The 13,076-nt window shown below is 40.6% G+C and overlaps 1 protein-coding gene across 2 annotated transcripts in view; it reads left to right on the plus strand.

Annotated features, from left to right (window-relative positions):
* Positions 1-13,076, plus strand: part of LRP1 (LDL receptor related protein 1) — a 441,174-nt gene that overhangs the window by 393,742 nt on the left and 34,356 nt on the right. The window contains exons 66-71 of one of the 2 annotated variants that reach the window (XM_089681129.1): positions 2,929-3,051; positions 5,184-5,309; positions 5,424-5,540; positions 8,889-8,995; positions 9,636-9,768; positions 12,685-12,807. In XM_089681129.1, the coding sequence (XP_089537255.1) occupies positions 2,929-3,051; positions 5,184-5,309; positions 5,424-5,540; positions 8,889-8,995; positions 9,636-9,768; positions 12,685-12,807 (729 nt within the window). The remainder of the gene's footprint in view (positions 1-2,928; positions 3,052-5,183; positions 5,310-5,423; positions 5,541-8,888; positions 8,996-9,635; positions 9,769-12,684; positions 12,808-13,076) is intronic. The other variant, XM_089681140.1, reaches the window with a different exon arrangement.

The raw sequence follows: 13,076 nt of genomic DNA on the forward strand, positions 1-13,076 counted from the left end.
GTGACTATATCAGAAACTATACAAATACAAAAAAGTATTCCTAAAGTACTTATAAAGCCACAGCAAACACCATGTGCTCAAAACCCAAACTACGAGCATGTTGTATCCCAGATAATAGCAGGGCAGCTGTTAAAAACACATCCTAAAATTGTATCATAGGAAAAAAATGATAAAACAGAACTACACACTCTAAACACCAGAAACTGAAAACGCTATTCAATTCATGTCTCATATTCAGAGCAAACGTACCCATCCATCCATGTCTTCATACTTTATTTTGTTGAGAAATCTCTTTGAAATCACCACCCTAGCATTTTTGGCTACAACCATCTTGGGTAAGCTCAGATGAATAATCTTGGAGTCCATCTGCCCTTAGTTCAGGCATGTAGGCAGGAGGGTGTGCTTAGCCCCTTCCCTCCTCTAGATATAAAAAAAAATGCCCATGAAGAATCCAGGCATTTATGACTTCATTTTGGTCTAGGCTGGAAGCCAGGAAGTAACTGAATAAATTTAAAGAAAAAAAAAGTTAAAATAAGTAGATATAGTATACCTACCTATCTGTTGACAAATGCTAGAAGCATGAGGATTAAAAGTAGTTAATGCTGATTATGAGAGTTAATTTCTGCTTAAAATGCAATAGACTGATAACGATAAGTGAATACCCGAAATCTAAAATACAGACCAAGCTATAATACATGTACTCCCTAAAAATGCATGCTAAACCAATAGTGTTCTTTAAAGTAGCACAAAAACATTTACTACCATCAGAGGATTGGTAAAGACCTAGGGCAAATCTTTTACTGGAAGAACAAGGGGACAGAATGGGTCTCTGTGGTTGTAGCTTTACCCCCTTCCCAAATCCCTTCAATTTATTTTGATGCAGGAGGACTTCATATACAGTACATGATGGGAACTACATTGTAGTGTTTTGAGATCCATGGCGCAGACAAATATTTATTCATGATGGGAACTGATTGCTAACTTTTTTTAGTACAGGCACTACATGAACAGGAGTGAAACCTTTTAATATATACCAAACTACCAATATAAAGCTGGGCTGAAATTTTGTCTTTATGTACAATGAATTATAAGCTAATATTTAAAAAAAAATGCCTCCTAGATATTCTGGTTCTCCCACAGTATGCAAAGCAGGGACAAGAATTGTAAGAATATATGCCCTGAAGATTCCCTCTCTATTTTCTACTTGATTTAAATCTGTATATTGTTATATATCATACCCACTGTATTATATTCACTGAATATTCTCTTATTCCTTGTTATTTTTATCAGTATAATTTTATTGTTGCTTGGCTAAAGCACTGATCAAATTTTGTCAATTTCCTCTGAATCGGCTGAAATTTGATCAGTGACCTTTCTGGCACCATCTGTCTCGACAAACTTTGATCTGAAGATTGAGTCTCCATGCGCACTAGACATTCAAAAACCACTGAAAATAACACTGGATAAAAATGCTAATATTTAGTGGGTTTTTTTTGGTACTGTTTTTTTCAGTGTTTAGGAGCAATAGTGCTTTTGTTAAGAAGCAGGCGGCTGCCCGGCGTCCCTAACAACTAGAGAATACCTGGCTGTTAAGGAGTGGGCCGGGAAGCTGGCCGCTGCGTCTTTAACAACAGAAGGTTCCCTGCTGATAGCTGAATGTAAAAAAAAACAATTGCAGTAACAAATTGAGAAAAAAAGCAGTGTGGGGGTCCCCCTCCCCAAATACATACCAGGCCCTTTCGGGTCTGGTATGGATTTTAGGGGAATCTTGCAGGAAAAAAAAATAGCATTGAGTTCCATCCCCCCACCCCACCCAAAATCCATACCAGACCCTTATCCAAGCATGCAGCCTGACAGGCCAGGAAAGAGGCGGGGGGGGGGGGCTTCCAGATTCCAATAAGCCCACAGTCCAACACAACCACTAGCCAGGGTTGTGAGGACAAGAGTTGCTTGCTTGTCTCCCTGCCAACCCAACGCTATTTTTTTTTTTGACCCAAGGGTCTGGCATGGATTTGGGGGGATTGTGTTTTTTTTTTTTAATTGGCATGCTGAGACCTGCCAGGTTGCATACTCAGATAAGAGTCTGATATGGATTTTGGGGGAACAACCCAATGCCATTTTTTTTTTTTTTAAATTGGCGTGGGGTTCCCCTCAAAATCTATGCCAGACCTAAGGGTCTGGTATGGATTTTGGGAAGGAGGAGGAGGGGGCACTCTTCTTTTTTTTTTTTTTTTTTTTTTTTTTTTTTTTTTTTCCTTATTTTTTGTTGCTGGCAATTGTTTATATTACATGCAGCTGTCAGCAGGGAACCCCGCAGACAGGTACTGAGTCATCTGTTGTTAAGGACGTGGTGACCGGCTTGCTGGCCCGCTGCTTAACAACCAGCTGTACACTGGTTGTTAAGGACGCCGACGGCTGCTGGCTGTGGCAGAAAAGCACTGAAAACCGGTGTTTAGCAGCGGTTGAAAGCATTTAGGAGCTCTAGAAGCTGTCAGCGTTTTTTTTTCTGCTGACATATTGCTCCTAAAAATGCAAAAACAAGCTTTCTTTTTTTTTTTTTTTTTTTTTGGGTTCTACAATCTGAAGCTTGGAAAACGCATCTAGCCTAAAAGAGTGTGCATGGACACATAGGATAACACTATTAGCTTGTAGAAGCAGAAAAAAACCCACTAGTGTGTATGGAGCCTGAAGGAGCCATGCAAAAAATTGTCAAACAAGCACCATTTGGTATTTTGACAGCCGCGGGTGCCAGCTTTCAGAATATATAGCCAGCTGGGCAGATTTGTCTATCTGCGCTGTTTTACATGGATGGAGTCATCTATTAAATGTCTTTCATTCAGTGTGCAAGCTGAACAAAAGAAATCTGTGTGTGCATGACCATCTTTAATCTGCTTCAGCCTAAATATTGCCATTCCCTCTTTTTTCCAGCCGAAGTCACCTGTGCTCCAAATCAGTTCCAGTGCACTATCAACAAGCGGTGTATCCCCCGTGTCTGGGTGTGTGACAGGGACAATGACTGTGTGGATGCATCTGATGAGCCGCATAACTGCAGTAAGGAACTTGGCTTTTGTGACACAATCCTGAAAATATTTACTGGGGGTGCTGAAGGGGGTTACACAGTTCGAAGTTCAAACATTTGTCCATAGCATCCCATCAGGGCTTTTAAAAAGCATAACATAACAGGTTTTGTGTTACTCTAAATTGTTTGTTTGTTCACAGCTTCCAAGAAATGTTTGATGTCAGCACTGTACACATTGTGTATAGCAAGAGTATCTAACCCTTGGGCCGCATGCAGCCCCAGATAGTTTAGCATGCGGCCCTGGCCCTGGAGGGACGCCGAGGATGCAGCGCAATCACAGCAGCCATGTCGGCCGACACAGCCTGGCCCATGCACGTTTGAAGGGATGCAATGCAAACATTGGCAAGCCAGGCAATTGCATGACTGGAGGAATGCCAGGGCTGCAATGTTTGCAGTAGAACTGGCAGCAGGGATGCCAGATAAGAAAATGCTGCATGGGCAGATTTAGGGGGGTGCTAGGTTGGGATGCACCCCCCTCAGATTTTACACCCCCCAGCCCACAACTCCCCCCCCCCCCCCCAGCTTCCCATATAGCACATACATTGGCTGCATTCACCCCGGTGATTAGGGCCAGTGGGAATTATAGTGGCAATTCCTCCTGCAGCTCTCAGTGGGTGGGTGCAGCTGCCGGCCATATTCAGTATAATGACAGTTCACCAGCAGCCACACCTATTCGCGACTCTCTACACAGCCAGTGATTACCTATCACTGCTGGACACATTTTGTTTTTGTCCAGCAGCAATCACCACAGGTAATCGCTGGCTGTGCAGAAAACAGCGAATAGGTGTAGCCGCCAGCGACCTGTCTTTACAGTGAATGGGCCCAGTGGCCGCACCTACCCGTTGAGTGACGCAGGAGGAACTACTCATCAGCTATCCCTTTTGTTAGTGTATTTTTTGTGTGGCCCAAGACCATTTCTCTTCTTCCAATGTGGCCTAGGAAGGTCAAAAGGTTGGAAGCCCCTTGTGTATAGTACCCGCTACATGTAGTAGAGAACGCTGTGTTCTGACAGCGCTATGTCTGCTACTGGAACAAAATCGAGTGAAGCTGAGCCGCTGCTCAGCTACTCACAGGAAGCCTTGTATGAATACAAGGCTTCCTGTAATTGGCTGAGGTGGAGAAGCGGGCAGACAATGTCACAATTTTCACCTCAGTCAGTCAGGGGAAGCTTTGTCTTTAATTATCAAACTTGCTCATCCCGAGTCGAGTTTGATCCAGCAGCAAATGGGAAGTCCTTGTACCTCTGCAAGGACACAGTGCTGTAGGTAGCATCAGCTACATAGAGTTCATACAGCACTGACAGCAGCTGCATTTCTTAGTAATGGAAATCATTTGTTTGAGCCAGCTTGGCCCAAATGAACAAATCCTGAAGTAAGGCTTTAAGTACATGAAGACCACAGGTTTACTCTGGGTAACTGTAAACTTCAAGAAAAGTAGTCACCGATAAATAGTATTTGCATATAGTCAGCCATACACCGACAAGCTTTACAAGCATCACTTACAATAGTCAGCATGTACGGTGAACTTCTGTGCAATAATGAGTATCAGAAGTGCTTGTTATCTCTCACAGGGATATTGGAAAATCTCTTCTCCCTGTAGAAAATGCAATGCGTCTTTCCTTAGTCAGACACTCATGGGGGGAATAGCTGCAGTGGGTCTGGCAATTATGTGACTGCTGCTCATTGTTCTCAGTAAGTGATTTGTCTGTCTGTGTTCAGCATGTTCCTTTCATATAAAATTGCTACTTTTTCATATCAATTTTGTGAATACTTTTGATAATGGAGTTTCAATACTTACAATGTCTCATACAGTGAGTGTATGTATCCTGTGCATGTTTTTTCAAAATGCCATTTTATTATACTTCCAAACAGGAGGGGGTTCTCCCAGGGCAGCCAATCATAACAGCTTGAGCTGTGGTGCCAAAGCCTGCATAACTGGCAGATGCTTTTTTTTTTTTTTTTTTTGTTATCCTGAATGGTCCTCTGAGCCATTTTGCTAAAAGCACCCTTTCAGCCCCTAGCAGGCATTAGAACACATACAGATGTTTGTGTCACCTGTATTTCACAATCTTTGTTGAGTCACTTGCTGTTCTTTTGCTCTGCAGCTCAAATGACATGCGGTGTGGATGAGTTCAGGTGTAAGGACTCTGGAAGGTGCATCCCCGCACGCTGGAAATGTGATGGTGAAGATGACTGCGGAGATAGCTCAGATGAACCCAAAGAGGAATGTGGTATGATACGCTTTTGAATCACCAACAGATTCATAAGATTTTTTTCTACAATGGTGATTTTATTCCAGTTTGTGACACACTGTAAATAGAGATGATGTTTTTGTTTAATCCCAGATGAGCGAACATGTGAACCTTATCAGTTCCGCTGCAAGAACAACCGTTGCGTCCCTGGCCGCTGGAAGTGTGACTACGACAATGATTGTGGTGACAACTCTGATGAGGAGACCTGCAGTATGTGCATCTTACCTGCATTCAGTTGTCATTTACTGCTGACCAACTCAGTCATTCACATTGTAAAAGGATGAATAAAAATCAGTTATTGGCAGATAGAATAGCCTTCTTTTAATATACATTTCCAAATAATCAACCTGACTCTATTCTAAATAATTAACCTGACCCACTCTAAGGCCTCTTACACACGGGTAAAAAAAATAAGCTGTGTTTGTAGCCATGAGTTTGTTTACAGATCTGAACACTGGTGCATTGTTGTCTATGGGACAGTGCATACAGCTGTGTAAAGATGCAGCGATGTGTTCAGAGCCAGTAAGGAAAAAAAAAAAAGTGCAGTAAAATATATATGAGAGTATACGCGTAGATTGCAACACTGGTAGCTATAAGAAGATATAGAAGAATTTACATGTATATGCAAGGTCATTATGGATTTTTTTTTTTTTTATGGATCTTTCTGCTAATGAGATCATGCATATATATATATATATATCTGTCAATTATTAGGTCCGTGTGCAAGGGGCCTAAATAATTAACCTGAATTGTGTGTGTAGAAGTGGAGGTGTGGCTGCATCAACCAGTCATGTCCACTCCTTTTGATTTCCTTGATTTTCAGATAATAAGAACGGTTGGATTCTGGCTGGTATGACTAATGCTTCTAATTTCTTTGCTGTCATTATGATACATGAAACAGAGATCTGATTTCCAGAAACTTGTCCGATTTTCCTCCTGTTATTTCAGGTCCTCTTGCTTTCTCACTGCATCACATGCTCCTGTTGTTGACACCATTTTCCTTAACCATCTGTCTGGGGCGCGTACAAGTTTTGTTTCAGCATAGAAGCTCACCTTTTGTTCTCACATGTGTACTTGTGTTGGTTCCATTTCACCTCATGTTATGTTTTTCTCCATTTTAACACTGTCGTCCCTGGGGGCATCCAGAGGTAGGTGCAGAACAGTCTTTACATTTAACATGACTAACCATGCCGCTCCCTCTATATCTCCTTGCTATATGCTTCCTGGCTTGCTCTCTCCTCCTGGTGTATTGTGACCCAAGCATGTCTCATAAAAACCCAGGACAGGAAGAATGGATTGTGTATACAGACTAAAGCATTCAAATGTGTGATTTCTATCTGAATTTACATGCTGATTTGTGTTCAGTAGGACTAGTCTATAGATCTGGACAATATATAAACAAATGCTGTATATCTCTGCAGTACATGCACATTTCTACAGAAAAGTAGCTGTTGTTCCTGCAGATAAAAACGCTCCTAACGTCCTGTAGTGAACAGTCAATTTTGCCTCTATGGATTCTCAAGCAGCCCTACTGGAGTTCTCTGCTGGATTGCAGAACATCTCCCATCACCTCACCAAAGTGTAAGCAGGTGGTCTGTAGTCCAACAGAGAAGACCTCAGGACTGACAGCACTGGAATTTCAGTGTAGCAGAGGCAGGCTTTTGTTTTCTATTCAGTATAGTAAGTTAGAAGCTACAAGCTACATATGTAGCTTCTAACTTACTATACTGAATAGAAAACAAAAGCCTGCCTCTGCTACACTGAAATTCTAGTGCTGTCAGTCCTGAGGTCTTCTTTGTTGGACTACAGACCACCTGCTTACACTTTGGTGAGGTGATGGGAGATGTTCTGCAATCCAGCAGAGAACTCCAGATCCAACTTTTTATTCTTAGTGTTTTAAAGAGACAAAGAAGAAAATGTGCATAATTGAAAGTAATGTACTGCATATTTTTTTTTTCTCATATTTCAAGACACATTTTTAAACATACCTCCGGCCATTTTTTTTTTATAGCCTTATTAGATTTATCCGTTATTTTCGATGCCGCCTTTAGAAAAAACAGGCACTGTTCACTAAGACAGGAAAAACATGGACTGCCATAAAACCATTGTCGGAAGTTCTAGCCCTTCCTCACTCTTCTAGCATTGGGGAGATTTTTCATCAATTCCTGTCCTTACGGGATGTGAGGAGAAATCTCCTCAACTGATGCACAATAGCAATAGAAATCAGGCAACATTTTTCTGACCTGTCTAAGGCTAAATAAAAAGAATTGGTTGGCTTTAATTTGGCAAATGTGAAATGTAATGCGATAGAGTAAAGAGCTTTCTTCTAGAAAATTTGGTGATGACAGCATTAAACAGTGTTGACCAGCTTTTAGGATTTTTGATATCTATGAATAAAGCCTCCAACTCTTCCACATAGAAGGCCCTTCTAGCTTTGAATAAAATGGCGAGAAATACCAGGCATTAAGGCAGTCCTATTCTTTAATATAAAATGCAGTAGTAGTTTAGGTATACATACAGCATCAACATTATATTGTCAGTTCACCTGAACCTTGTACTGTATTTTAGTCCTTGCTAGATGATGAAAACTTAAACCACCTGTCAGTTTCCAATATTTGAGAAACCTCAGCACCCTTATTAGTCTTGTTATAATTAACATCATAGAGACATGCAGTTTTAAAGTATTTCTGTTTAAATCTGCTAAATGTAGTCCTAGTGGATCAAGACAAATGGTGTGCAAAGACCCTGGCTTTCTGTGTGGAAGCAGTAATCCCTCTGCAGAGGTCCAACACACTCCTTGCTAAGTCCAAGCTTTCCAGTCAACGAGATTCTTCAGCTTTTCTGATTGCAGAGCTATAGGGGGCATGTGGGACTTATGCAGAGATACCATTACTTACACATAGAGAGCAAGGATCCATTTCTGCATCATGCTGGTAAGGGATAGACTTTTTAACAGGCTGTGATCTTTTACTGAAAAAAAACAATTGCGTCTGGAATCTGTTTAGCTGATTTAAACTGGAAACGCAGTTGAGCTTTAATGTTCACACCAATGTGTAGCGGTCACGTGTGTGGTAATACAGGTTATGTGCGTTGGTGAACTGCAGTGCCAATCATTTTGAGTGGCACCCTAATGCACCTCCACAGCACCCCTGTGTGCCACCATGTGTTGCTGTGCGCCGTGAAAAAATGCAGCAGGTACTGCTTTAGATCCTTTGTTGTGAATTTGGCAGCTCATTCAAACAAATAGCCTGTTTTAACACAAAGCATTTTAATGAGCAACATAGCGCATTTCTAACCACACTTCAGTAGGTTGCTCTGGCCTTCAGTTTGAATAGACAGGAAACTTAAGTTATATATTTCTCAAAAATGTTGCTTTGAATCTGTACTAGCCTGTCACATTTCTATACCGCATCCTTTGTTTTTTCAGTTGGAGAATACAGTTACTCTTTACTTCATTTTAATAGATGAAAACTTAAGTGGAGTCTTACCATTTAGCACAGTTTTTTTTTTATTGCTATAGGCCATCTTACACAATTTCCTACCTATTTATTTTTTTAGCACCGCGGCCATGTTCAGAAAGTGAATTTTCTTGTGCCAATGGGCGTTGTATTGCTGGTCGGTGGAAGTGTGATGGCGATCATGATTGCATTGATGGCTCAGATGAGGTGAGCACCAACTATGCTGTCACTAAAAACCTATACTGACAGAAATATATAAGCTGTCATTAGGATCTCTTCTTCTGAAAATGCTAGTTATTTGGTTGCAATGATTTCAATATTTTGAGTCGCTGACCTGATGTGCTGGTCAAGAATTCTGAATTTAAGGCTGAAGGATTGTTCTTGGTCAGTGGCTGAGAAAGTACTGAAGCTAGAGGACCAGAAAGACAGCCGACTAAAAATTTGCAAGTCTGCAATGCCTCTTAGTACAGGATCTTTTAATAACGTGATAAGTACTGTAAGTCTGCCACTAGAGGGTGCAACTGTCACAAAAATGATGATGAAAATGAATTGTAATATTCTACTAACTTGTTATTGTGGTATTTATCTCACAACTACTGTAAAGATTCGGATCTTTGCCTAAAATAATGCTTCAGTTTGTTCTTCTGTTTCATTTTTTCAATGATGACCTGGAGCTCAGTAGTTTAGTAAAAATATACAAGTATCCAGGTAGACAAGAGGCCATTATAACATCAGAGCTTTGGACATTATTGGGATGCTTGCTGACAATCTTGCATGCTTGTATTATCAGGCATTAGCTAAATTTTCTTAGAAAATTAAGAGTATTTCCTCTGCTGTCTAAAAACAGAAAGATTGCGTGCTGAGGTGTGACCCAGACCAGTTCCCGTGTACAAACGGCCACTGTATTCCACACCGCTGGGCCTGTGACGGTGATGCTGACTGTATGGATGGAAGTGATGAGCTGAATTGCAGTACTAGAGGTACGTGTGCCTTTTTTAGTTGATGTTCAGTATGTGATGGATTTATATGTAGACCTCCCCAGCATAAAAGACTGGGGTTAATTTACTAAAGGCAAGTAGACGGATTACTTTGCAAGGGAATTATCCTCAGAGCATAGTGAGTATGGTGAAGCTTCACTTTGCAAAGAATACCCAATCACAAGGAAAATAAAAAGAAACAGCATTTTTGATTGCACATGACTGGATGATGGAAATCCGCAAAGCTTCACCTCATTCACTAAGATGTGGAGCAATCCACTTGCAAAGTGGTCACTCTTTTTGCCTACGTTGCTTGTGTATTTCCTATGCTAAAAATGGTTAAAATATTTTAAGTATGACACGATCTTCAGTTGACATTAGCTACCTTCTTTATCCATATATAACATACTTAAAGGATAAATTCACCTTTCATAACATGTTATATATTACACCCATATGCAGCGTGTAACATGTTATGAAATGACCTGCCCCAGCTCCTCCCTGCTACCCCACTTTGACAGCTAGTGGGGGATCTTCTCCTCCTGCTAGCTACCAGATTTTAAAATTAGGGAGAAAACTACCTCAGCAGCTGTCGGCTTGTAGTTCTCAATGAACTACCACGGCGCTGTGAGTGCTGTGGCAGTCATTGATTCTTCCTGCCAGAGTGTATTAGCTTGCTTGCATGGGATGTAAGGGCAAGCAGATATACTGACAGATCTGCCGGAGTCCTGAATGGCCCCAGCGATCTGCTGATCGCTGGTGCAATGCTTTCCAGGGTCCTGCAACAAAAAATAATAAATAAACATTTTTTTTAACCTACCAAAAAATGTGCATATATTATATTTTGTCAAAAGGGGAACTTATCCTTTAGAGTTACATTTAGATCACCACCTTCACTGTCTCCTTTTTCAGATATGTTATTTGATAAATATTTGGTAGGTGTAAAGAGAAGATGATGCATTTGTACTTCTCCTTACATCCTGTGTAAATAATGCTATTATAATGAGTTAGGGTTTCAGTAATAGTACATTAATACATCTCTGCAATACACACTTTGAATATTGCAATAAGTTATTGCTCAATCATAGCTTATATGCCTTCTTGTATACCTCTCCTATTTGCTGCTGTTTGCACTACCAAGTGTACCACACCCAATTCACGTTGCTAAGAAAAATAAAATGCAGCGCTGCTTTATATGTGTACAAATATTATATGCACACTACTGTGCAAAAAGTTTTAGACGTGTTATAAATTCCATAAATGCTTTCAAAAATAGAAGTGTTAATACAGTAGTTTATTTTCAGTAACTAGCAAAATGGAAAGTCCATGAATAGAAGAGAAATCAAAATCAAATCAGCATTTTGGTGTGACCACCCTTTGCCTTCAAAATAGCATCAGTTCTTCTAGGTACACTTGCACAAAGTGTAGGAACTCAGCAGGAAGGTGTGACAAAAGCGGTGCCCAACCTCTGTCCTTCTCACAAACTCATGGCAAAAGACCAGCCGATCTCGCACTGTGCTATCATTTGCGTAACACTGCCTCTCTCAGGTGCACAAAGATTTTCCAGCTCACAAGACCACAATCTATGTGCCAGCAGCCTGAGAGCGATTGTCACTGGGTTAATGATTACGCAGTTAACCCTTTAAACACCAAACTGCCACCAGATAGTTTTGGGACTATCAACCCTTCACAATGTTAGCAAGAACAAATGTTGTCAATAAATGTCTGCAACACACACTGTTACCACAGACAAGTGTATTCAGAGGATTATTACATACAGTAGCACTCTTCAAGAGACAGGGATTCTTTAGTTTGCAATAAAAGCTTTTAAGACAGTTTTAACCCTTTTCAAAATAGGGTTTATTACTAAAAAGGTCAAAATGATGCAATTTCAATATTTATAGGAAGGGTTATTACAAAGACATAAAGAGAACAATAAAGCAACAGAGAAATAAAAGAAAGGCGTTAAGAAGGCAGAATACTTGCAAAGTCCTGGTTTTAGCAGAGCCCAATTGTCCGAGCAAAAACGTTGCCTTGGCTCTCAAGTCCATTAAGATGTTCCTTGATTGATGTTAAACGAGAGCTCCCTTGTCACAAGTCCTGTCAGTCATTTTCTATGATATCAAGGGGGTGTGGACAGAGACCAACTGACCAATAATCCTGTTTAGGGGATGGTTTTTCCCCATTTTCTTCTTTTTTGATGATTTTGGGATTGTTTGTACATATATTTATAATATTTGTAAAAATATAAAGCACTTTATGTTTTCACTTAGCAATACACACATTTCTCCATGTTTTATCCCTTCAATTATAGGAAAATAACAGAAATCAAGTGAGTTTCCTGCTTGAGCGGACAACACAGTGGCAGGTCACTTTCCTGGGTCCCCTAGAGTTTTCAATGGTTCTTTCTATTGACCTTATCACAATTCTGTCTCCTGCGGTGATGTGAAGGTCAACAGAAGGAACCAGTGAGAGCGTGGGGGACCCAGGAGATTGACCCTTCTAGAAGTGTTGGTTCCCCAGCAGACATCTGGCTACGCTTTCTCAGAATCGAAGCAGAAATAAGCTGCATGGGTAGCAGGAGAGGTAAGTATTCTGTTTAGAGGTACATGCTCTGGAGAGTTTTTCATAATATGACAGGGTCTCTTTAAGCTGAATGAGTAGAAATTTCACAGTACAGTGGGATGTACTCAGAGCTGGGATGTTGCAAGCAGTATTGTTGGAAACAAGACTTCTCTTCAGTAAAGGGTAGATAAATGTATTTATAGATAGATAGATGCTAACAATTATAGTCTCCTTGTGATTAAGAATAACCCAACAACTGGCATCCCTTGCACACTAGTTTGAGTCTAAGTAATGCAAAAGTTTGAGGGTTTTACAGCTCTAGTTGTGATGCTTATCATGTTTATATCTGTTCAGTAGTCCGAACCTGCCCTCTAGATGAGTTTCAATGTAACAACACACTCTGCAAACCATTGGCTTGGAAATGTGATGGAGAAGATGACTGTGGAGACAATTCAGATGAGAGACCAGAGGATTGTTGTGAGTATTTACTAGTGTTGAACAGAATTCTGTACCCAAGAATGTGAGCGTGCAAATGGAGCATGGGGAAATAATACAACTAGTGCTGCCAGGTGTCTGCCATTTGTCATACCAATTTCATTTAGGTTTGTTCTGTGCCTTTGTAACACAATGGTTAGATACAGAGAATGATGTTATATAACCATGCATTAAAAGAGAAGTATGGGCTTTTCCCCAATTATAATTACCTAAGTGAATGCTGCATCTGGCCCCTCCGGCTCTAAGTGTGA

Source organism: Staurois parvus, unplaced genomic scaffold (genome assembly GCF_062004578.1).
Source record: "Staurois parvus isolate SC_StPar_1 unplaced genomic scaffold, SC_StPar_1.0 ptg000017l, whole genome shotgun sequence".
NCBI classification, from domain to species: Eukaryota; Metazoa; Chordata; class Amphibia; order Anura; family Ranidae; genus Staurois; species Staurois parvus.